General features: G+C 40.5%; 1 protein-coding gene across 1 annotated transcript in view; it reads right to left on the reverse strand.

Annotated features, from left to right (window-relative positions):
• ZFAND3 (zinc finger AN1-type containing 3) overlaps nucleotides 1-26,020 on the reverse strand; it is a 335,812-nt gene that overhangs the window by 17,457 nt on the left and 292,335 nt on the right. The window contains exon 5 of the mRNA XM_059400549.1: nucleotides 11,321-11,488. Coding sequence (XP_059256532.1) covers nucleotides 11,321-11,488 — 168 coding nt within the window. The remainder of the gene's footprint in view (nucleotides 1-11,320; nucleotides 11,489-26,020) is intronic.

Consider the following 26,020-nt stretch of genomic DNA (forward strand, 5'->3'; position numbering starts at 1 on the left):
TCAACAAATCTGGGCTTGCATGCCAGGTGCTCCCTTAGTATTTCTAAGTTACTCAACCTCAAAGCTTATTTGCTATAAAAATGTAGTACCACTTTACAACAAAGCTTTTATCAGGGTCAAGTGATTTAACACAGAAGCAGGCATTCAGTACATAGCAGGTACTGGATAAAGCTGTCCTTTCTCCGGGGCGTCTGGGTGGCTCAGTCAGTTAAGTATCTGCCTTTGGCTCAGGTCATGATCTCAGAATCCTGGGATGGAGCATCATGTCAGGCTCCCTGCTCAGTGGAGAGTCTTCTCCCTCTGCCTCTGCACCCCTCTCCCCGCCTCGTGCTCACCTTCTCTCAAATCTTTTTAATAAAAGAAAAAGGTCTTCTTTTTCCTTCACCCAGAGGATCACAACTGCAGAGTTCACTCATTCAACTCAAACGTTTACTAGGCATGACTGCACTTCTACTACGGTAGGAGCCACCAAAGAACACTATATGACCCCTGTCCTCCAGTACTTATGGTCTAGAAGAACAGACAGTTTTAGCATGTTCTGCAAAGTACAGCAACAGAGGTCAACCATGGACTTCACAAGAGAGACTTTTTAGTAGTTTAGAGAGAAGGGTTTTTGTTTAAAAAGATACCCAGATTTTGTGAGGGCCCCATAAGGAAGACCGTGGAGACCCTGAGCCCACTCTGGCATTCCTATACCCACTCTAGTCCCCGATGTCCCACAGCAGTTCTTTAGTCCCTATAGACAGACTTGCTACTGGAGGAACAAAGTGCTGGAAAGCCAACATCCCATGTTCAAATATCTGAAGAGCAGGCTTTCTCAAAGATGATTTGTGACACGTGACTCTGAAGGGCAGAGTAAGGAGGAATAAGGCATGTTCTATGAGGAGGCTGGCTTTGGGTCAGCAGTTGAAGCACTAGGCAATCTAAGCGGCCTGGCAATAAGACACACCACACTCCCTTCTGGGCTGAAGATGTGTGCGGCAGCTGGATTATGTGCCTATGCGGTGAATGTGTCAGTTTGGGGGGGGTGGGGCTGGAGTGGAACCAGATGGATAACTTCTAAGTTACTTAAGTACTTGGATTCTATGCCAGAGTGACAGGTTAGGCAGGAATGAGACAATGGTGTAGTTCTCTACAGGGATCTGTATCTCTGTGACCTCCAAAGCGCTTATCTTATTCATGTGTAAGATGAAGCACAGGTTTTATTCAAACACATTCATCCCCAAAGTTGAGTATTTAATTAAACCATAAGCTTATCAAATATTTTAAATTAGACCAAGTAGGCAACACTACCCTATCTGATAGTATATACGACTTGTCTGCTTTTCACCCCGTACCAATAAAAATTCAAGGCAGATAAAATTATGTAACAATAAATAATGCTAAGGTTTCCTACCTACAACTTACTCCTTTGGCCAAATATTCCATTGGGAAACCCTCAGGTTGCACATGTACCCTGGCTTCATGAATATACATGGAGACTGGCCCAGACATTCTCCCATTCACCCACTTGGGCCTGCCTTCAAATACTACTACAAAAGGGCTTTCCCCTAAAGATAACCAGTAGGCTCACCAGAGCACCACATTTCTGTGACTTCCAATTTTTCTTGTGTATTATTACTTAGCACTGTCTGGGCACCACCATAGGCCACACACTCTATTAAGGGCAGTGGGAAACTACAGAATAACACATAGGCCCGACCCTTGAGGATTTTAGAATCTAGCAGGAGAAAGGAGATCATGGGAGGAAGGCATATGAAAGAAAGAAAAAGAGTATGGAGTTAACTAGATCTGATATAAAGACTCTATGATGTGGATCACCTTACTTGATATGTACAGTAATTATATTTGGTCTTAAATTACCTTTCCATTTCCTATGGGGGGGAAATGAGCTATTAGGTATAAAGACAGTATATCAAACACTGAGGTATATTATAGTTACCTGAGCAACTGCACTTCTACTTTCTAAAGAAGCTCCCCCTTCTATCCAGGGATTGGGCAATGCCGGTCTGAGGCCCACATTTATCCAGAAGCCCTGCTCATGAGGGAACCTTAGTAAGAATCTACTCAGAAGACTGGAAGTGTCTACGAGTATGTATCTGCATACAGTGTACTGAACACAAGTGAGTTTAACTATGTACATTAAAGGCCTTGGAAAGGGCATTTCTTTGGCAAAACGTTGTGAACAATTTGTCATGGATCTGAAGGAAAAAAAATTTAAATCCTCTTATTTTGACTAAATACTACTTTAGGGGCACCTGGGTGGCTCAATCAGTTAAGCATCTGCCTTCAGCTCAGCTCATGATTCCAGGGTCCTGGGCTTGAACCCTGTATCAGGCCCCCTGCTCAGCTGGGAGTCTGCTTCTCCTTCTCCCTTGGCTCCTCCCACCCTGCTCATGCACATGCTCTCTTTCTCAAATAAGTAAAATCTTCAAAAATAAGTAAGTGCTACTTTATTTATCTCTACTACACCAACAGTCTAATTTGGCGACATTCTGCTGCAAGGAGTCCTGAGTCCTGAGCAAGGTTTTGGAGGCCAAACTAAGAGAAAGCAAAAACAGTCAGGTGTATTAACTCGAAGGAAAGACCAAGAAATCTTCTCGGTACTTCAGAAGACACAAGTGAGATTCAGTGGGGACAAGCAGACACCCAGGATGCATGATGAAGAGCTGTAGTTAGGAAGGCCCAAGACCTCCTGATGGGAGGGACACTGCTGTGAGCCCTCATATTGGGCAATCTCTTCAGTCCCCGAGCTTTCGAATTTCAAAGGCTGCAATCCTGAAATACCAGGATTTTGCAAACAGGTATAATGTCTGCATTATCACAGGTATAATGTGAGGCCAGTGGCAACCTTTCCGATCTCCATTTCCTCATTTATTGAAAAAAAGTGGGGTTGGATGAAATTACTGCTAAGGCTTCTAATCCTGGTGGTATGTGCTACCAGTATATATTTACACACAAATTTTTGTGACTGTGCCTTGTTGGTAAAAACATTTAATTCAAGCAAAGCATTTCTAAGCATCTCTCAAGAGTGGTTTGCTTTTACTACCTTGGGTCAGAGTAACCTATAGCATCTTGAGTGTCTGTTACGACACCGGCTTAATGAAAAGAAAAATAATCTCAGGTCGCAGGCTTTCCCCATTAAAAATGGATAGACATGTTACAGAGAACCATGCGCAAAGGGAATATGCTTCAACTATAGACAGAAATGAATTCAAGACATGGTAAAACTTTTTTTAAAACACAGTTTTGCTGATCTTTTTTAGGCCACATGGTAGCTCACCCTGGGCTATATCATCTGTTTTGAGGGAATGTATTTGAACATTTACTGTTTTCCTAGAATGCACTCAATAGCTACAACCATTAAGATTTGTCAAGGTTAAGGAGCAGAGGTGGGGAACAGCTCTTAAAAACAAAAACAAAAAAACTAGAACAGATGGGATGCCTGGATGGCTTAGGTGGAAGAATATGCAATTCTCTGAGTCTGAGCCCCACACTGGGTGTAGAGATTACCAAAAATAAATAAATAAAACTTTAAAAATATACAGCTAAATCATACTTAGTTGTAAAAGATGAAATTTTACCAAAGATCAGGGAAGAGGCAAGGAGATTCATTCTCAACACTTCTATTCAACGTTGTGGTAGAGGTCGTAGCCAGTGCAATGATTCAAGAAAAAGAAATGATAGGCATAAAGACTGAAAAGGCACTAAACTGTCTTTATATGCAATGACATGATCATGGATGTAGATAATCCTAAGGAATCTAGCGCTAATAAGTGAGTTAGCAAAGTTGCAGAATAAAAAAAATCATATGAAAAAACTGTGTTTTGAAGGGACAGAAAAGAACAATCCGCAAGTAAATATAAAAACTTCTGTTCACAACAGCTTCAAAAAATTAAAATACTGGGAATAAATTTAACAAACAATGAATATTTAAGTATGGACTCTTGATGAAGTAAGATATGAATGACCAAAAAATCTTATGAAAAAGACACTTAACATCAGTCATCTGGGAAATGCCTGATGGGAAATTAATACACCACCAGGAGAGGTAAAGTTAAATAAATGACAATATTAAATACTAACAAATTATGGGGAAACTAGAACCCTAATATACTGCTAACAGAATTTTCTTAAAATGCAGAATGTACACTGGTCATTCAACCTGGCAGTTTCACTTCTATATCTACCTAAGAGGAATTACAACATATCTCTACACAAAAACCTGTGTATGAATAATTTACAGCAGCTTTATTCAAAATATCCCCCAACTGGCAACAATCTAAATGTATGTTCACTGGCAAATGGATAAACTAATGTGATATTACCCATACAATGAAATACTACTCAACATTAAAGAGGAATGAACTACTAATATGTAACATTGTGGATCAATCTCAGAAACATGCTACTTACACAGACAAGACTGTGTGTGTGTGTGTGTACACTGTATGAATCCATAGTATTAAAATTCTAGAAAAGGCAAAATTATACCAAAACAGATCAGTCAGTGGTTGCCTTGAGGCTGGGAAGGGGACTGTAGGGACCGACTAGAAAGGGACACAAGGGAAGATTTAGAGGTGATTTAAAACATTCTAAACTCTGATTTTAGTGAGAGCTGTACAATTTAAATTTACCAAAACTCACTGAACTGTAAAACAGGTAAATATGGTATACAAATTCTATCCCAAAAAATCTGTTTAAAAAAAAACACCATGCACACTTTACTGGACAAAGAACTAAAACTATTTATTCTTGAAGCTAAAACAAAAGACATCAATAACTCATTCCCTTTCGTGATGATCCTTTTTTTCCCCATAAAGAAGTATTTTAGCAGGGTAACTTATCCAAACAGCTTTGATAAAATTATTGTGCTGTTATTGATGCTAAGATTAGACTACAGACGGATACCTGGAAATTTGCTATCCAGACAGAAAATTATTTCACTCTATGGGACAAGGGTCTCCTGGATCACCTTCCAATAGGGTAAGAATGTGACACAGGCTTCAGCAGATATGCTCTGCATATGTGGTCTTTTAAAAGTTCAGTCTTTGATGTCCCTTTGCTGGGGAGGGGAGCTCTTCAAGTTTCCGACTTCTCTCTATAGCCTTGTCAGCAGACATATGGTAGGCTGGATCTCTGAGACAGTGCTGAACTAATGGGCTAAATACATAAGAGTCAGTGTTCAGTAAAAGGCTTGATTTGTTTTGCTCTAACATCTCAATGCGCAATTTACAGAGGAGCAGAAGAGGGACTAATCTGTTTGGTTTTAGACTAGAACTTTTATACATTAAAGATTAAATGGGGAATATAGATAGCACACTTTTGTTTAGGTAAAAGTATAGTGAGAATGAAAGTAAGAAAGTAGCAAAGGCAGAAAATTTTCTCAGACTATTTCTCAAGATTTTCAACTACCCTTAGCTCTCACATATACAATAATTCCCATCAAAGGTTTTTTGTTGTCGTTTTTTGCTGTTGGGAAAATGGACAGGACACCTCCTTCTCTTGAGCCATAGATAATACATACTCAGCTGCAGTCTTACAAGTAACGGAAAAACTTTAGCTTTTCATCGCCAGATTTAGCATAGAACAGGATCCTAAAGGGCTGGGGTCTTGGTGACCACACACTCTCTCTATAACACATGGCAGAGCACGAACTCACCACTCAATGGCAGTAATGATAATAATGAACCAACCAAACCAATCTCGGCATGATAAAAGATCTCAGGTGTTTCCCAGGATAGCAAGGTTTCCTGATGGATCCTGGCTAGAACTCTGTAATGGAATAAAGCCTTTAAAAGAACACAGACAGCCAAATTTTCTTTTAGAGACAAAGTGTAGACTGCCAAATCTTCCTGACAGGCTCAAGCCACATGTGGATGAGAGTTTAAGCAAAGGCACAGACACATGGATTAATCTCAGGTGATCTCTGGTGCTGGTGAAATGGACCAGCCTGGTAATTTCTTGTCACCAACACACCTCACAGTTACCACAGCTCCTTGGCCCACTCTGGAACCTTAGGGTATCACTATTCACTTGCTGTGCAGTCCTCTGTAGTGGCAGGGATGGCTGTGAAACAGGCCCATTTCCTTTTCACTTACTTAGTTCACATTTGTCCTAGACCATTCCTCTGAAAAAGATTCGTTAGCCTCCTGGGCTTTCCTCTGTGCTTAATTAAGAAAGAAAGAAAAAAAAAGTCCTATTAGATCCTGTTGACCATATTCAAAACCAATGACAGCGCCTCAGTGCAAACCAACATCCAAACCCTACAGCCTGGAGTCTGAATTCCTACCGTCCCTTGTTAGTAGTCAACCCTAATCCAGCTGCACAGGGGTCACCTTCAGAAAACCATCTTTGCACAGGTAGTCCCTTTTCCCACACATCTAAATCCCACTCTTCCTTTAAAGCCCCAATTACTGCAGCCTACCCAGAGTCTTCTATAGTTGAAATTAATTTCTTGCTCCCCGTAGTCCTATAACACATGGCTTATACCTCAGTTAAAACTCTTATGGTAGGCCGCCCTGAATGCCAGCTGTTTCATGCCACGTATCTGCCTTCCTCACAGGCCCAGCAAATCCCTCTTGGAATGCATATTAAAGTCACCTCAGAGATCACTAGAAAAATGGCTGATTGCAGGCCTGGCCATAGGATAAGTACCAGATGTATTCAGAACACATCTTTTTTTTTTTTTTTTTTTAAAGACTGATTTTTTTGAGAGAGAGAGAGAGTGTGTAACAGAGGGGGAGGGAGGGGCAGAGGGAGAGAGAGTCTTTAGCAGACTCCACACTGAGCATAGAGCCCGACTTGGGGCGCAATCTCAGGATCCTCAGAGATCATGACCTAAGCCAAAACCAAGAGTCGGATGTTTAACTGACTGTGCCACCCAGGTACCCCCATAACATATCTTATTATGCCATGGAGTAAGAAAACGCTCTGGGAGCAATTTGACTACCATAATAATTAAGTACAGTAATGAATTACAAACCACTGAAAAAAATATAAAAAGCCCATGAGCCCATAATAATAATAGATAAATAAATGGGGGAGAAGGGTCCTCACAAAAGAACACTGAATGCCAAATGAGAAATGTAGTAGGAGGGCTGGAGTTAGAAAGATTATCATTCTGCAGTCATCAGAGTAAAGACTGGTTCTGGCAAGAATCATCAATGGATCCTAAATTTAGGAGACATGTTTGATGATGAGCAGGATTGTGACATGGTCATAAACCGTTTTCCCAAAGAATGCTCACTAGCTACACGGTCAAAACAATAACTACAGAATGGGGAAACTGGACAACACTCTGACTTGGGTGAGTGAATTAAAATTAACATCTACAATGAGGGGAAGCCCTGAGAAGGGCACATGACTTCAGAGTAGTCTGTCTGGGGATAAATAATCTGAATATAATCATGAAGAAAGTTGTTAAACATGCACGGGCCTACTGGAAGGCGGGAGGGCAGAAATCTGTGTTTTGCCACACCTTCCATATGGTTCTGATGCCCACTCCAATTTGAAACCATTGACCCAGACTATGAGTTCCTACATTCCATATTTCTAGATCCTATATTCCCCACAAAACCTAGCAAAATGCTTCATGCATAGTCCCATCTCAATAAATGCTTGAAGAATTCAGTTCAACAATGAATGAGAATGCAAAAAATGACCACTGAAGCACCTGGAGAAGAGAAACTACTCTGAAGGGCGAAAGTATCTCTCCTGAGTTTCTAAAGTGAACATAAAATTTATTTTGAAAGCACGAAAAGGAAGCCAGATTACTTAGGTTGTTAGTAAAAGCACTGCTGTCCCAAAAGGGAACATATCAGCTTAGAGTTTAAGTCACACTCAACTAAAAACAGGTGATAACTTATGCAAGCTCTTAGACTGGTATTTAAAAATTAATTCTGTGGTTCTGGATAGCAAGGCACAGCGATTACGAAGCCATGCTGCGTGTTTCATGCAAGATCGGCTTGGAGAACACAGCCTTCACATGGCTGTGATGCAGCCCAGATCTGATGAGGATGGCCAGATTTCAGAACATCCTCTAGGTGGCATTTTCAGAGATAAAACTCCTGTAATGAGAATGAGCTGATCAATTTGCCTACTGAGTAGAAAATGAAACAAATAAATCCATTTTTATGCAACTGTTTTCTATCTTGAGAAGTTAAACTGTTGAAGATACTCTGGGATGCAGGCTATCAGCCCAGCCTCACCACACGCCTTTTCTAATTGGCACCCTGAAAGATTTCACAGGAAAAGGGTGTTACTTTGGTATTGTTGATTTAAAGGTTATCTAGTCACAGCAAGGCAGAGGAGAATTCATCTTCAAAATTCACCTCCTCATTGAAAGCCCATGGAGTATCTTGGCAATTAACAATTCCTATCACCTCTAGCTGTTCCCTATGTGAGAAGGCTCAAACTCGCCTTACAAATTGCTCTTTTGAAGATCAAAGGCAAGCTGAATGTGTCTGTGTGTGCTCTCGATGAGACTGTAATTTAATGGAATTTTTAGAAAAGGCTTGCTAGCAGTGTTTGGATGACAGCCCTGAGGCGGAGGATTCAGGGGAGCTTGGCCACTCTTCCCTTTGGTGCGTCTTCCCTGTCTTTAATTGGCACCTCATTAGAAATTAATGAAAATGACATCCTCTGTTCTTCCTGCTCTAGGCATCGAATGCTACAAAAAGGCCCATCACAATTCATAACACATTCAATTTATATAGCAATGGCTCTTAAGCATTATTTATGAGATGTGAATTTCTTGTCAGCAGTTAATAACCTGTACAGACTGGAAGGGGAATGGAAAAAGATTGTGAATATATATATTAAGAAAAAGATTTTCTGCAGTGGAGAAGTGTTCTGAGTTCAAACTACCTTCCCGAGTCTATACTTCCTATAGTAAATTACCATACCCCCCCTACTACAGTCCCAAATCTTTCAGGGCAGTCCAACGTCTCTTCAACACTCCATGCATCCTCAAGGAGATAATGACACAACTCCCCATTTCCTAGAGAGAGCCAAGCAAACAGGCAGGAGGAACACAAGAGCTATTTGTCAAAGATCTGTCCCAGAGGTGTAAGTTCCCACTGCTGTCCTTCATCTTTTAAAATGTGGCAGCAGACTCTCATTTTTCTGGGCACATAAGTGTAACAGTCTCAGTGGGCCAAACTGAACTCCCTGCTCTCTCTAGGAAGGCTACATCTGGAGAGACTGCAAAAAGCTCAGGGCTTTTTTTCCCAGCATTAAAATCAAATCTCTCTGTAAGTAGACCCTAAGAATTGGGCATAAACCAAGGGATTATGTGTTAGTTCATTTAAAAAGAATGCATGTCTATGATAAACCTAACAGTTACTTTAGAAATCCAGCCTCCTGTGTAGAACACAGTAGAATAATCTGAACTTACCAGCGACAGTCAACTGGGTTTCACTTAGGAGCATGTGAAATCATCTAACATGTATTTCTAGATTTTATTCTGCTCGGTGCTTAAGACTATGGGCACTTTGGTGGTTTGCATCAAAGCTGAAGTATAAACTGGCATGCCTGGTTACACCACCCTTGCATATCTCAGTGCTGAACTGTGAGTTCTCACTCCCTGCCTGACAAGGACAGGAGGGCATCAGCCACTGCCAGAGGCAAACGACACACTTAATGGATCAGCTGCTTGATCCACGAGGGCAAATCCTGTGTAATACCCAGGATTCCATTACTTCCAAGAAAGAAACAAGAATGTAAGGTACAGGAAAATCCCATGATTCTAATTTGGTAACAACCAAGGGCATGTGTTATAAAAGCAACCGGCAAAATGGTCAGTGGGCTTCACAACACTAATAACAGACTGAACACTGAAACCAGCCCCCTCCAATGGTTTGTGCAAAGACCAAAGCAAGCACTTGCAGACTTTAAAGATGAAACAAACCCTTCAATATGGGCAAGGCTGGTTAGCCACCATGCCCCAGAGTTTGCTCAGCTGACCACAGTATTCCTTCCCTATCTCACCGAGTGTTTTAAGATTATCTGGCAGGGTTGATTAGAACGTAGTTGAAGAATAAGGTTCTGGGCTCTCTTGGGCCATGCCACATCCATGAACACAACCAAAGCTGCTGTGAGCCTCTCCTCCCACCTTTTTTCCTACCTTTCTTCTTTACACTTCCACACAAGCAATTAACAAGATAACTAAATGCCAAGCTAAAACAGTAAAAACTGGTCCAGGGGACTTCCCATGCTACAACAAACAGATTGCTGGTCTTGACAGAAACAGGGGTTCCAACTTTGCTTCCATGAGAAGCTGGTACATCTTCCTTTCCTTCTCATTTCCAACAGGGTAAATAACTGAGGCATGGGAGAAGCAATGGGGGCCTCTTCGGGAGATGAGAGATTTTGAGTTCCTGATTTTCCAGCTGCTGAGAGAACCATCCAGTCCTGCCTGTCAGCATCAATACCTGCAGGGTGTCTATGATTGTCCCAGGGGAAAAGGAGGCTTCTAAATCTTACTCCTAAGGACAAAGAACATAGGATTCTCAGTGTGAGAGCCACGTTTCCAGATCTGCCTGATGACAGCTCTGTCCCACAGAACAATTTTATAATACTAAGCGTTAAATCAGGGAATAAAAACAGGAAAACTAAGTCAGCCTAAATAATGCAGCTACACAATTTTGCTTCTATAGGACATGATGTGTTCAAAGGAAGAGAAAGAATTGGACTAAGCTTTGTTCTGCTGTGGGCAGGCATAAAGTTTTAAAACACATCCCTGGGCAGCAATTCGGAGAGCCAGTATTACACTGGATAACACAGAAGGAGTGTTACTTTAAAGCTATTTGAAGGGGTTAAACAACAATGAATTATGGTTCAAAGAAATAATTTTCCAATCAAACTTTCACTTAAAAGGGTAACGGGGGAGAAGAGTTTCCATTTATTCTACATACTAAGATACTCATTCAAAATTAATTTAATATCTGAATTTTATGACACATATCTGAGAATTTCACTGGTTTGGTTAATTTCTAAGTAAGTCATCAATGAGCAGGAACCAGAGTAATACACGGTAGGGAGAAGCTGAAAGCAGTAACCAGTGACAGTGCAACTCTAAAGTAGTAAGTGTAAGAGAAGCGGGAATGTTTTTGTTTTTGTTTTTGGTGGGCGTGAGAGGAAATAAAGGGCATTTAGAAGGAAGACTCCCTCACTCCTGTTTTCATAAGCTCCAGCCCCATGGCTTGCAGGGAGGCACTCAGAAGAATGAAGGACTTCAGCTTCTTGAGAAGAATTTCCACAGCTAGAGCAGGGTGTCAAGGACACAAATCCCCGTCACACCACTGGGGGCGATGCTTACCGCAGCGGCAGGATCCCAATTCCTGCTGCACCAGCTCCAGTTTGGTTTGGCACTGGAAGCACCGACGTCGACTCTTCTGTTTAGATCGGCTGGTTTCCTCAGGTCGTTCGGTATTCTCCAGTAGTCGTGCCCGTTTCACTGGCGAAGCCTCATTCTCAGACTGTGAATCTGACCAAAACAACACATTTGGGGATCAGGGTTAGTGCCTGGCCTGCTGAGCACAGCTAATTAATAATATACTGCAAGCCACTCTAATGCCCTCTTTCAGGAACTGGACTTGTGTGAGCAACAGCCAGTCCTGCCTCGCCTGGTTTATGCTGCACAAACTGTGACAAGCACATACCTGTAGGGCAGACTTATAACAAGCGAGGTCTGAGCTAGAGAGGAGGTGGGCTGACTCAACAAAAATCAGTACTATGCTGTTGTTTTTAAAAACAGGGGTTGCTTTGAGGAGACCATTCAAGCTGGATCTGGGATCCTCTTCTTGTCTGTGCCTCTTCTTCGGGCCCTGGCAGCTCACTGCTTGCATTGGTTATTTACTGCTTCTTAGAGACCTGCTTGTCCTCAAGTAGACTATAATTGTTTAGAAAAGGGATTAAGCCTAATATTTCTTTTCATCATCATGCTTATTAGCACAATTATGTACCCGATGCAGTATTTGATGGGTGATCCAAAATCTTTTCTAGCAAAAATACTCATGTTTCTACTCTTAAATGTAACAAAACAAAACCTATGAAATCAGGTTCTGCTGTTGAAAATTATTTCAATTTTATTCAGAGTAAAGGAGCATCCTTGATTATTCACAAGCAAGCTGTCCGTCCCAAGGCCTCCACTGTGGAGTGCTACAGAAGCAGCGCTCTGCACAACCACCCTGGCTGGTGCCAAACTGGTGTGTGGAGAAAGGGGTAACGTGTGACAACTCGTATTGTATAGAACCTTAATAAAGTAACTAAAATGCAATAAAGTTCCTGACATAGGCAGGCTGTAAATTACTCCTGCCGTCGAGGGGGTAAAAAAAAGAAGAAGAAGGGCACAGAATACTCCACTCCATATTCTTGGACTTGCTGCCACTGTGGCATACTTGAGATGTACCTCTTGCCAAGGTTCCAAAGGGGTTTGTGCTAAACCCTCTCTGGGAGGAGTCTCCTAAATGATTTTTGTCAAAACAGATAGATCCAGATCCCACCACTTTTCACCCTTCCACCACTACCATCCTGGTCCAAGTTACCACTATCTCACATCCAGCCTAATATAATAGCCTTTTAACTAATGAGCCAAATGATCCTGTTAAAAATCAAGTTAGAATCACTTCACTTCCCTGTTCAAAACCCTTTTATAGCTCTCCTTTGTAGAGTAAAAGTTCAAATATCTACTACAGCACTCACAAGGCCCTGCATGATTTGCCCTCCTCTCTGCTCTCTTACCTCTGCTGCTGTTCTTTCCCTCTACTCCATCAACACTAGCCTCCTGATGGTCTCCTACCTCAGGACCTTTGCACCTTCTGTTCCAACTGTCTAGGACTTGTTACCCAGATCTACATGGATCTCATCTCTTTTAAGTCTTTTTTTTTTTTAGATTTTATTTATTTATTTGAGAGACAGTGAGAGAGCGCATGAGCGAGGAGGTGGTCAGAGAGCGAAGCAGACTCCCCATGGAGCTGGGAGCCCCATGTGGGACTCGATCCAGGACTCCGGGATCATGACCTGAGCCGAAGGCAGTCGTCCAACCAACTGAGCCACCCAGGAGTCCCTCTTTTAAGTCTTTTTAAGTCACATTTTCAACATCCTTTTCTCTGCTCACCCTATCTAGACTATTCATGTTCCCTTCCCCTAGCATGTACCCTCCTCCCAACTCCTCCCTTTTATTCCTCCACAGGACTGCACCTTTTAACATTATCCTCACGGAGGATATAAAATTCTGCAGGGCAGGAAGTTTCACCTGCTTTGTTCATAATCTGCCTACAACTCAATAAATATTTCTCAGATGAATGAATCTTCTCCTAGGCAGTTCTGATTTTTCTACTTAAAGTGGCCCTCGTGAGAAGCAGCACACTGTTGGATGTATTTCAGTGGAGGCTTTGTACCTCTCTTCCCCAGCCCCTCCGTGTGAAGACGATGCAGGTCACTAGGGAACACTCACTGCCCCGACACTGAAGATACAAATAGCCCTGCCCCCCACTCAGTCCAGCACACTGTGCACTGACTTATGGAAGGCACACACCATTCTTACCAATTGTAAACTTCATTTTTCATCTCATTTAGTTCTTCCAGTCCTACATGACATTTTCCCCCAATACAAACCAACTAAACAAGGCCTTTGATGAAAACAATTGAAAGCAAGTTCAGCCTATTTCCCAGCTCTGCTGAGCGAAGCTGTCCAAACCCAATCGGTGTGATGACTGAGGCAGCCACAGACAGGACCCCTTCCCCTACAACAGCAACAAGCAACAATCTAAATGTAAATCATTACAAAGCAACCAGCCCAAAGGAATTCACTTCATATGAGCTAGAGTGCTCTCTGGGGGAGGTCTTTTTTCACAAACCAGCAATGGCATAATTTGTATTAATAGCTCTATTTAGACACACTTAAAAAAAAAAAAAAGAGAGAGAGAGAGAGAAAATTCTAGAGTAAGAGCCATAACCAAAAAAAAAAAAAAAAAAAAAAAAAAAAAAAAAAAATAGTCTCTGCTATGAGACAAGGTCCTAAATGTGGAGCATCCATAAGAGAAATTATCTCCCAACCCTGGGGCATGGGGTGGGTGAAGAGAGAGAGGAAGAGAGGAGTCCACACCAAGAAGGGGAGGCTGTTGAAACCTCTGCATTATTAATACTGTTAAAATCCAGACGGCTTTTGACATGATGCCAACATGCCTCTAATGTAAAAGAGGACCACTCAGATCCTAACCCTTTCCTTCACAACACGATCTGATAGAACAGAGCATGTGTCTGGAAATACAGAGTCACATTCAAAGCTGTTTTCCATATGACTCTGTCCCAAACTGTCAAACGCGCTATCTATCCATCCCCATTTTTTTTTTTAAAGATTTTATTTATTTGACAGACAGAGATCACAAGTAGGCAGAGAGGCAGGCAGAGAGAGAGAGGAGGAAGCAGGCTCCCTGCCGAGCAGAGAGCCCGATTCGGGGCTCGATCCCAGGACCATGGGATCATGACCTGAGCTGAAGGCAGAGGCTTTAACCCACTGAGCCACCCAGGTGCCCCTATCCATCCCCATTTTTAAACAAACTTTTGCTAAGGAGAACATGTTCCTTTTAGCATGGCAATACTATCCATAGCTAACTATTTTCAAATAAGCACTGGAGGGATATGTCAGAAAATATTGTTCAATGTAGGATTCCTAAGATTGGGAAACAGAATTCGTATATATGTAATCATAAACATCTCTTGTCATTAATTGTAATCATCACTGGTCATTATCAAACAAGCCACTTGATGGGAAACCCAAATGTTAGAGGAGGCCTGTGTTTTCCATTTCTAATTTCTTACTCTAATCTCATGCTGAAATTTCCCTTTCCTCATCCCACATTTTATATTAAGACTCTGAGTTATTTGTTCTGGTAGTCAGGAGGTATATGACATTCCAGAAATTATGGGTCCTAAGGGTGTTTTATGTTGCTGCTAACAGCTTCTAGGTGCACTGCCTTGGTCATCCTAAAAGACCACTGAGCCCTAGTCAGTTCTCTAAGAGTCAATGTCTAGGCATCTGGACAAGTCTAAGACCAAAGGCATCCATGGATAGAAAGACAGAACTATGAGAAGCTGTCCTCAATGATTCTAAACCAAAACAGATGAAAAGTGGTTCAGAATGTGTTTTTTTTTTTTAGAATCAAGGAACTGTTCCTAGACATTAAGAGAGCTACGACTTTTACATTCTGGAATATGCCCACTTAATCTTCACTCAGTCAATGGTCTATTAAATTGAAAGGAATCCCTGTGCCTTCTAATGCTCCCTGCCACATTTTTCTTGGGGGGAGGGGAACCACATGCTACTATCCAGGAAGATGACTGTGTTATATATAACTTCTTGGAGAAGCAAACCATTCCTAACATTTTTTCACAAGTCAACTTATTGTTTTAATTAGTAGCTAATGAAATAAATAGTGGTCTACAGGATCACCATCATGTCTGCATAAGAAATTTACATCTCCTGTGCTAATTACCTAATGAAACTTTGTGCCATGTGGTGAGCTCTCTAAATAAGAGAAACAGATGTCCAGGGCAGGGAATCTAATTGCTTAATAATGAACTAAATAATTCAACTATTTGATTATAAATTCTATGTGAATTTAAAAAAAGACTACCAGAAAGAGAAGATCCAAACATGGTCAACACTAAAGGAATCCTCATCTACTCTCCATAATTGAATAAATTAAACTTTGATTATTCACTTTTTGCCCACAAACATCACTCCTGTTGCCGTGATGCATTTTCAATTTCCTCAACAATGAGGGTAACACCCAACAGTCTACTTGCTTAATCTGAACTTGGGCAATAAGGGTTAAACACGGAGAGAAAGGTGAACAGAAATAACTCTTACATGCAGCTTCAACTGTCAGAAGAAACCCGTCCTTGCAAGGAGCATGCTCATTAGCAGCAGGAAGAGCTGGAGTGGCAAGCTAGAAACTGTTTCCACCCCAGGAGTTAAGAGTGACTTCTAATTAAGGTCCTTTATAAACGGCCAACAAAGCACATTTTTTCCCAGTATGCTCTTTCTTGAGGGCATAAATCTAGTCTGCATATACCCACACAAGAGCTGCCATACCCCCATGCTGGGTTCATAGTTTTTGGTACTCACCAGCTGCCCATTTCCTCTGCCTATGCTTAACAGAACGAGAGAGATCTCATATCTGATCTTCTAAGTCTAAGAAAAGTTTGATCAAGAATCATAATGTGATCACATGAGAAAGGAAAATCTTAAGATAAGGTACTTTACCTACCAGCTCCTTAGGTTTGAAGGTAACCACTGCTTAATTTGTGACAGAGAAACAAGTACAGAGATTTTTAAAACACCCATCTTCTGAGGAGGGAAACTCTTTTAATTGTATTTTCCTAGCCAATCGCAGAAAGCGGTGGTAAGACTCTCAATTTAGGAACACAGTTTAACTGGAAAGCTTGACTGGAGACAACAAACAGAGCTACTTCTTTTAAAATTCTGTTTTGTCTCTGACAGAAATTCACATTTGTTCCTTACTGTCACTGTTCTTGTCTTTATTACTCATGTTCTCTCCTGAAAATTTCCAAATAAATTGTGTCAGGCCTGTCAGAGTTGAATCCCAATCTCTCTTAATCTCCCATCACTGTGCAGCTGGCAGGAGGCACACACCCTGGGCTGCTAACCATGACTGTGGCCTTCTGACATCTCAGGCAGGCTCTTAGCCTTCTGGACAACCCAACACTCACAATTTAGAATAGGAGAATGGGAGAAGCAAAGTGGCAACAAAGAGAGGGAAGCCTTCCTCATTCACTTCACCCACACCTTCCCTCACCTGTAAGAAAGAAAGATGAATCTATTTAATCTCAGGCTGCATGACAGCTTTTGAGGCACTCAATCAGTTTTTTTAGAACCTATCACAGTCTTGACAGATTGACATTTATGATCCCAACAGCCTGTGCAAACATCAGTAAGAGCAATAATTAATGAACCCTCACACATCACACTGCTGCCTCTCCTTCGACCATTTAAAAGGAGCTTAAGCTGCTAAAACCTCTGTCCATGAAAAACACCACACTCTCACTGGAAAAACTGATAAAACAGACCAAAAAAATGTTTTATAGGTACTTTCTGTTTCTCATACTTTGCTTTCAGTGTGTGCAGGGATTAAATTCATCCTCTCCTGAGACTTCAGGAGGAAAAAAAACACAACTCATCATTACCCACTAGACACTGTTTCCCCACTTTGTTCAACTGGCATTTCCCCCTTCTTTCTTATTTTCCTAATGGCCCTAAAACAATTCTGGAATGATACATCTGTTAAAAATACATGGACATCGGGGCACCTGGGTGGCTCAGTTGGTTAAGGCACTGCTTTGGCTCAGGTCATGATCCCGGAGTCCCAGGATCGAGTTCCGCATTGGGCTGCTTCTCCCTCTGACCTTCTCCTCTCTCATGTTCTCACTCTCTCTCTCAAATAAAAATAAATAAAATCTTTAAAAACACGGACATCAAAACATGGCCAAAAAGTAGTTCAAGTGTTCAGAAAGGGCTGATGATTAAACTTTTGTGGGGAATGCCTTCATATATACTTGATACATGACATGGAGGTGAATGTAGCTTGAAATACACCAGCGATGCGGTCTTCTATCATAACCATTTTAAAGGTCAGTTGTTCTCAGACTGCCAGGAAGTACTATTCTTAAGCATTAATCCCTCTACTCTCCATTCAGCTCCACTCCCATCCCCCTGTTATTTTCTCTGGCTCTCTCTTTTACTATTAGAGATACCTGAGGTTGGTCTCCCTCACCATCACAACCTCAAGACAGGAAACAAACCTCTGACTCTTCCTCCCTGCTGAGAACACAAGACCGGGAGACCTGAGGTAGCTGATGGGTGGAGCTGACTATGGGTGGGAGTGCACCTGGACTTTTGGGTTCTCTGTCCTCAATCTGCTAACAGATACATGGCATCAGAAAGCTTCCTGAGGGTAACTGTATCATCTAATGGTCTGATTTTGGTTGTCATGACAGCAATGCAAAAGCTGCTTCTGCAGGGACTTTTTTGGTTAGAAGATAGCTTAAAGAGCAGCAAAACACATGGAAGCCATGAGTCATGATAATTTGTACCCATGTGGGAGAGGATTACCCACAAGCTCCAAAGGCATGTTTTTGTTTTGTTTTGTTTTGTTTTGTTTTTCCAAAGGCATGTTTTAAAGACTAGAATCAGTTTTCTCCCTTCCCCAAAGCCCACCTTCACCTCTGATTCCTGCTGGACAGGAAGCTGGAAGCTGATTTTGGTGGCTCATCTTGATACCAGAAAAAAAGCGCTTATGAATCATCAATGGATCAACTAGGAAAAGCTAATACACTGTGAAGAGAGCACCTCTCCATTACATGAAACAATTAAATAAAACCATGGCACCAGAGCCCAAGAGTTCCAAAGGAAGCAGTTATCCCTCAAATGTTCTTTCTACTCTGTATGCCTTTTCTTTCTTTTTCTTGCCTATTGTACTGGCTAGGCTTTCCAGCATAATGCTAAACAGGAGTGTTGAAAAGGACACGCTTACCTTGTTTCCAACTTTGGGAGGAAAATATTCAGCTCTCACACAGCTTTTCATTTTGAAAAATTTCAAACACACAGAAAAATTCAAAAGGTACATCTGTGCACATTCCATTCAGGTTCAACAACTGTTAATAACCCATCCACACTGTTTTCTCTCTCCTCTCCGTTATTTATGGTCCCCCCCAAAAGCATATGAAAATAATTTGCACATAACAAAATACTTAATACATACATCTAATATAAGGGCATTTCCTGCCATGACCAAAATATCACACCTAAGAAAATCAAGAACAATTCCCCAATGTCATCTAATATTCAGTCCATATCCAAATGATCTCCATTGTTCTCAGAGGCATGTCCAATCAAGTTTCATGTGCTACATTTGGATCTTATGTCTAAGTCCCTTTAAATCTAGGACAGTACGCCCTTCAAAGTGTATGTTTTCTTTCACTGCTCGTTCCTGCCTCCAAATGTCCTAGACTTTTGAACAGTCCTGGTTAGTTTTCCTGTGGAATATACCATATTCTAGATTCTTTGTCTACTTATCTGTTTTTAATGGTATAATTTAACTTAGAAGAAAGGAGATTTTTCATTGTGTATCTCTTCTGTTACATATTCAGAACCAGAAATTAAGCACTTCCAGCAGGCACCTGACAGATCCACATGGCTACAGGGTTGGCACAAGTGAGGACAGGTTAAAAAAATCAATCAGCCCAGTTTGTACTGCACTTTGGCAGAGAGGGGAAGTATGCTCTTCCGCTTTTCCCACCACACCCCTGCCACATACTGGACATCAGAATATAGTTCATCCATGCCAGGGAAAAGAATGGCTGTTTAGGCAAACATTAGAAGATGAGCTAGCTCCAAGTGCTTTAGCCAATGATTTCTTATAGACAGAGGGCATTCCCTGTGACTAAAGTTAGGACCAGACGTCACAAGTCATTCCTCCAATCATTTCCTTTCCAATAGCTTCTTGGCCTTTTTCTGATCGCCCTTCTTTTCCTGACTGACTATACCATTGCTAATTATTACTACAAGACATCTCTTCACCACTAAATCACTCAACTTTTTAAAACTCTTCCTTATTTTACACGTAAGGAAAAATTTCACCAGATTAAAAACCATAAAACAAAAGCCCAGGAAAATTCATTTACAAAAACAATCACAATCTCATGAAGTACAATAATATTTTCAGTTTATCCGATCTCCTCTATTTAGGCCTTAAGATTAATGACCACTCTGTTCAGAGCCATGAAAACAGCCAATATTTGATTTATTATTTCTCTAGTGCCCAGTGTGTGCCAGGCACTGGGCTTTGAGCTGGCAAATGAAATCTGTATATGGTACTGATCTCTTCCCTTGAGGAGGCCACAATCCAAACGGAAAGACATAAATACAAATAAACCTATTGCAGATTAAGTGGCATATTAATATATGAACAGAATGCTATGAACACAAAATGTGGAAGTAAAAAATTCTGTTGAGCGGGTGATTAAACAGGAGAGAGAAAGGTCAGAAAAGTTATTTCTTGAATTAAGCATATTGTATATATGTAGACAGATGGTTTTTTGCTTACTTCTGTCATCTTCAAATTCTTTTCCAAGGAGCCTGTTTTTCACAGTACCTTTTGCATTTAACTTGTCTATCTTCTTCTCTTTACTAAAACTCTTATCAACCAGTAGACCCTCTCACAGTCTCAGGAGCAAAGGTACTTGAAGAACATCAGTTGTGGGTTTTTAGGAAAATAAAGTGTTGTTTATCTTTTCCCTCTCTTCAATCCCACTGGTTCCAATTTTTCCTTCCATCATGTTTATTAACCTTAGTACTAGTTTCTGTCTGCTCATACACATGTATGACTTTAACTGCCAACTTTTCTCTATCATGAATCCTTCAAGCCTATTTTCCTTTTATCATTAATTGCTTTATTTTGAGATAATTAATTATAGGTTCACATGTAATTATAAAAATAATGCAAATAAATTTCATGTATCTTTCACCCAGTTTTCTCCAATGGTAACATCCTGTCAAACTCTAGTACACTGCCACCAGCAGGACACTGATATTGACACAGCCAAGCTATATATAGCTTATGGATACAGTCAACCTATATATCCATCACCACAAGGGCCCCTCAAGTTGCCCTTTTATAGCCAGAGTTACCTCCTTCTTTCCCCTCTTGCTCCCTGGCAACCCTTGGCAAACACTAATCTGCCGTCCATTTCTATAATTTTGTCACCTTAAGAATGTCATATATACAAACAAATAGAATCATATAGTAACCTTTTGTCCAAGTTCATTTTTAAGGCAACCATCACAGGAGGTGGACATGACAAAAGAGATTCCTTAAGTTAAGCTTCAGTTATAACTGCAATAATAAGTACTAACGTAAAGCACCTACTTTGTACCAGCATCTTCTAAACGCTTTTACAGTAGTTCCCTCTTATCTGCAGAAGACACATTCTAAGACCCCCCAGGGAATGCCTGAAACCAAATAGTACCAAACCCTATATATACGATATTTTTCCCTATATATACATACCTATGATAAAGTTCAATTTATAAATTAGGCACAACTTAGAGATTAACAACAATAATAGGACAATTATAGTAATAGAAGAGATGTTATGTGAATGTGGCCTCCCTTTCTCTCTCAAAATTATACTGTCTTTTTCTTAGGATAGTATGACATGAAAAATGCCTACATGATGAGATGAAGTGAAATGAATGATGTAGGCATTAAGATGTAGATTCAGGCTACTACTAACTTTCCATTGATCCATCGGAAGTAGAATTATCTGCTTCAGGATCAGCAGATGACTACCAGTAACTGAAACTGTGGAAAGGGAACCAGTGGAAAGGAGGCCACGGGCAGACTACTGTACATATATTAACTCTTTCAGCTTTTGTAACAAGGGTATGAGGTGGGTACTACTATTACCGGTCTTTTAAGATGAGGAACCTGAGGCACAGGTTAACTGAACTGCCAAAGATCACACAAACTAGTAAGAAGAGTTACTCTCATGAACCCAGGGTATATGGCCTAGAGTCCTTGTTCCAAACCACTTTGCTATCCTGTCTCCAATGGTTATTACACTTCAACACTCTGCTTGTGTGCTTCCATGGAAGTACCTAACCACTAAAACTAATTTCTCCAACCCCTATGTACACAAAGACCCAGCTGCCTTGGTGAGGGAGAGGGGTGAAGGAACAGGAGCAGACCTTCTTATCTAAATAAAATGGTGCAATTTCTCTAGATACATCTCTTTTGATAATCCTACTTGTCTTCTGCTCTTAGAATATGATTTTTAAAACTTACCATTCTAACATTTTCTTCCCATTCACGCAAACTCTGAATTTCTGTGGACTGTACCCATAGTATTTAATTTATAAAAATCAACTTCATTTTTAATTTTCTGCTATTTTTAGAAATCTATCCAAAAAAAAGTTTCTTTGCTACTATAGGAGGATGTAAAAAAGTATTTCCCCCTACTAGCAAAAGGAAAGACAGTTATTTTCATCTGAAATTGTATTTAATGGTCAGAAAATGGTAAAACATGGTTTCTTGCCTTTTTATGAACCACACAGACAGAAGTCAAAGCTTTCTCTTTTCAACTACCTTGATGCTCCCTACAGGTCATGTATCAGGTCTCCTTAAAAAAAAGATGAAAACCACAATGAGATACCACCTCACACCAGTCAGAAGGGCTAAAATTAACAAGTCAGGAAATGACAGATGCTGGCGAGGATGCGGAGAAAGGGGAACCCTCCTACACTGCTGGTGGGAATGCAAGCTGGTGCAGCTACTCTGGAAAACATCATGGAGGTTCCTCAAAAAGTTGAAAAGAGAGCTACCCTAGGACTCAGCAATTGCACTACTGGGTATTTACCCTAAACATACAAACATAGTGATCCAAAGGGGCACGTGCACCTGAATGTTCATAGCAGCAATGTCCACAATAGCCAAACTATGAAAAGAACCTAGATGTCCATCAACAGATGAATGGATAAAGTAGGTGTGGTGTGTGTGTATACACACACACACACATATACACATATACACACAATGGAATACTATGCAGCCATCAAAAGAAATGAAATCTTGCCATTTGCGACGACGTGGATGGAACTAGAGGGTATTGTGCTTAGAGAAATAAGTCAATCAGAGAAAGACAAACTATCACATGATCTCCCTGATACGAGGAAGAGGAGATGCAATGTGGGGGGTTGTGGGGGGAGGAAAAGAATAAATGAAACAAGATGGGATCGCGAGGGAGACAAACCATAAAAGACTCTTAATCTCACTAAACAAACTGAGGGTTGCCGGGGGGAGGGGGGTAGGAAGAGGGTGGTGGGGTAATGGACATTGGGGAAGGTATGTGCTATGGTGCGTGCTGTGAAGTGTGTAAAACTGGCAATTCACAGACCTGTACCCCTGGGGATAAAAATACATTATATGTTTATAAAATTTTTTTTAATTTAATTTTTTAAAAAAGGCAGATGAAGGTGGATAGCCCATAAACCACTCGTTCATCTGAAAAACTGCACCCCATCCTCGTTTAACGCCTTTCCTACTGCACAATTTAGTTAAAGAGTATCACCAGGAGCTCCATCCTACAGAGGTGCCACTTGGTCAACAAAACCTGCCACACCAGCAACACAGCAGTCTTCCTTTGTAGCTGGCTGTGGTCTGGTACCACTTCCTTTAGTTTCTTCCATCAGCGACACCTCTCCTACCTACCCAACTAAACCATATTACGTCTCCCCACAGATATTTCAGTTACTCTTTGTAACTGACAAATTATCCTCAATAGATCATCTTTCATTTTTATAACCTGCTTGGGTATTTTAGAGTTTAACAATATTATAATGCATTGATTTTTAAAAAATATTACATTTATAACATCAGTATAGAATAAGGTAACACTATTAAGGTGAGAAAGAGAGAGAAGCAAGATTAAGAAAACCAAGAGAAAGATATACTTCTCAAAGTCACATGCCCAAGCCCTCTAATTTCTGTTCCTTGACCACAAACTTCAGTCCATGAGCATGAGGGTTTTAAGACTCTTAGAGTGCTAAGACTGGTCTTGAACTTCTGTTCTATCTTTTCCAGTATTTCCAAAAAAACTAAGATCAGCCACATTTCATTTTCATTTATCCAAAGAGGGGGAAATTTGAGAGAATCCATGAATGATCTATATTTGTCTATAATTGTGTGTAAGATAGGCATACTGTTTTCATTCTTCCTTAGAACACTCATTTAGAAATTAAACTGCCTAAAAATATGGATTAAGTCTTCTACCTAATCTGCAGTTACATGAAGCCCAGAGATTTTCAAATCATACCTTATAAAACTACAGTTGACCCTTAAACACAAGTTTAAACTGCTTCAAAGAGGGTTTACTTATACACAGATTTTTTTTTTTGGCAGCAGGGGGAGGATACATCGCACTGTTAATGTACTTTTTCTGCCTTATGATTTTTCTCAGATTTTTTTTTCTCTCTGACTTGCGTTATTATAAGAATTATATATAATATATGTGACATACAAAATATGTTATCAATCAAATGTTTATCTTATCATTAAGGCTTCTTCCGGTCAACACAGGCTATTAGTAAAGTTTTGGGGAATTCAAAAATTACATCCAGATTTTCACCTGGGGGTGGGGTAGTGCCCCTGACCCCTGTGTTTTTTAAGGTTCAACTGTATACAACTGTTCCGATCAACCGAACAGTACATGTGATTATAGCCATTTCTTTCTACCATTTTTAATATCTGAAAAGGCCTGGAAGAAGGAACAGTCCGAAGTCTTCAAATAATAATGGGACACCCCTAACCCTAAACATGGGTCTCCAAAGCATGAAGGACTTCCATAAGGGTTAAACCTGATCTGATCATGAGGCTCTTGAGAGGAAGACTGAAAATACTTTTTTTTTAGATGACATCATCATTTTTTAAATTATTTTTATTAACATATAATGTATTATTTCCCCCAGGGGCACAGTTCTGTGAATCGTCAGGCTTACACACTTCACAGCACTCACCATAGTACATACCCTCCCCAATGTCCATGACCCAACTACCCTCTCCACCCCCTACACAGCAACCCTCAGTTTGTTTTCTAAGATTAAGAGTCTCTTATGGTTTGTCTCCCTCCCAATGAAAATACCTGTTCTTTATGGAAGAACACTGAGTATGGGGGTAAGGTGGGAAAATGGATAAAGAACAGTGAGACACTATTTCAATTTTTTTGGCTTTTTGTTAAAAACATAAATACAATAAGTCAAATATTTCTATGTCCATCATCTCACTCTTATAAAGCTTAACAACTCTCCCTGTGAGCGTTCTTAACATCCAACTGTTCTGCCTGTCTGGCTAATAACACAAGCCTCCAGGGGCAGGGGCAGAACGGACTGTATTTAGTACTCCACTGGTGCTCAACAACAAGTATCATCTCTGTCACAGGGAATAAGTCCTTAATGATGGTAATCTTGCAATGAGAAACTGTCATCTTGCGGGCTGTGGTCCAAGTTTAATTTAAGGAAAAAATGTCTGAACATTCATATTTTGCTATTTTAAAAAAATCTGCTTGAATGCATAATTAAGTAGATGCTAAGATTAAATAGCTGATTTGTTTTTAAACTTTTTTTCCTTCTAATTTAGCATCAGCTTAATTCAGCTCCTCTCTCTACCTACTGCTTCGTTTCTTCCACCCAAGATCTAATCTTTTGGCTCATTATTCCTAGGGTAAATACTCCAGTTTATGAATAAATACTTCTGTGCTGCATTGTTACTCTTCCTCAAGCAAGGCTAAATGGACCTAAAGTTAGAACTTAACATATTATGGTAAAGCTTGCCCAGAGAAAGCTTTGTCTGTCTTTCTATCAATTTATTGATTTTCCTGAATGAATACATTAGGTATTCCTTCTTCAGGGCTGTATCAGGGCTCATGCAGGTACTGCCAAGTATACAGAGAGCTGAAGAGAGCTGCCTTGAAGAAAATGGCTTGCAAAGTTAAGAGAAATAATCCCATTTGTAAAACAAGCAGGAAAATTAAAGGCAAAGAATTCTGTATAAAGTTATTATGAAAACTCTCCTTAGCCCATATTTGAGACATGAGAGAAGCAAGTGTCTAACATTTTAACCTCAATTCAATGGCTTTGCTCACCAGAACTCTTCATTAAAAGAATCAGTATTTATGATAACATCCATGCTGTGCACCTCAATACCAGGAAGTCACGTATATATTATAATATCAACGTCTACTTCGCAACCTAGCAAACTGTACTGTGGCTTGATTTTAAGAATTACACACTGAAAATTTTAGTATAACAAAGGCAACTTACTGAAATAGGGATCTGGATTCAACAAATACACACAAGGTCAATGTGGGGGGTGGGGGTAAAAAAAAGCCAGTGAACTGGGGGGGGGAGGGGAAGGGCGGGTAAAAAGTGAAAATTTGATGT

This window comes from Mustela nigripes, chromosome 5, assembly GCF_022355385.1.
Source record: "Mustela nigripes isolate SB6536 chromosome 5, MUSNIG.SB6536, whole genome shotgun sequence".
Taxonomy (NCBI): Eukaryota; Metazoa; Chordata; class Mammalia; order Carnivora; family Mustelidae; genus Mustela; species Mustela nigripes.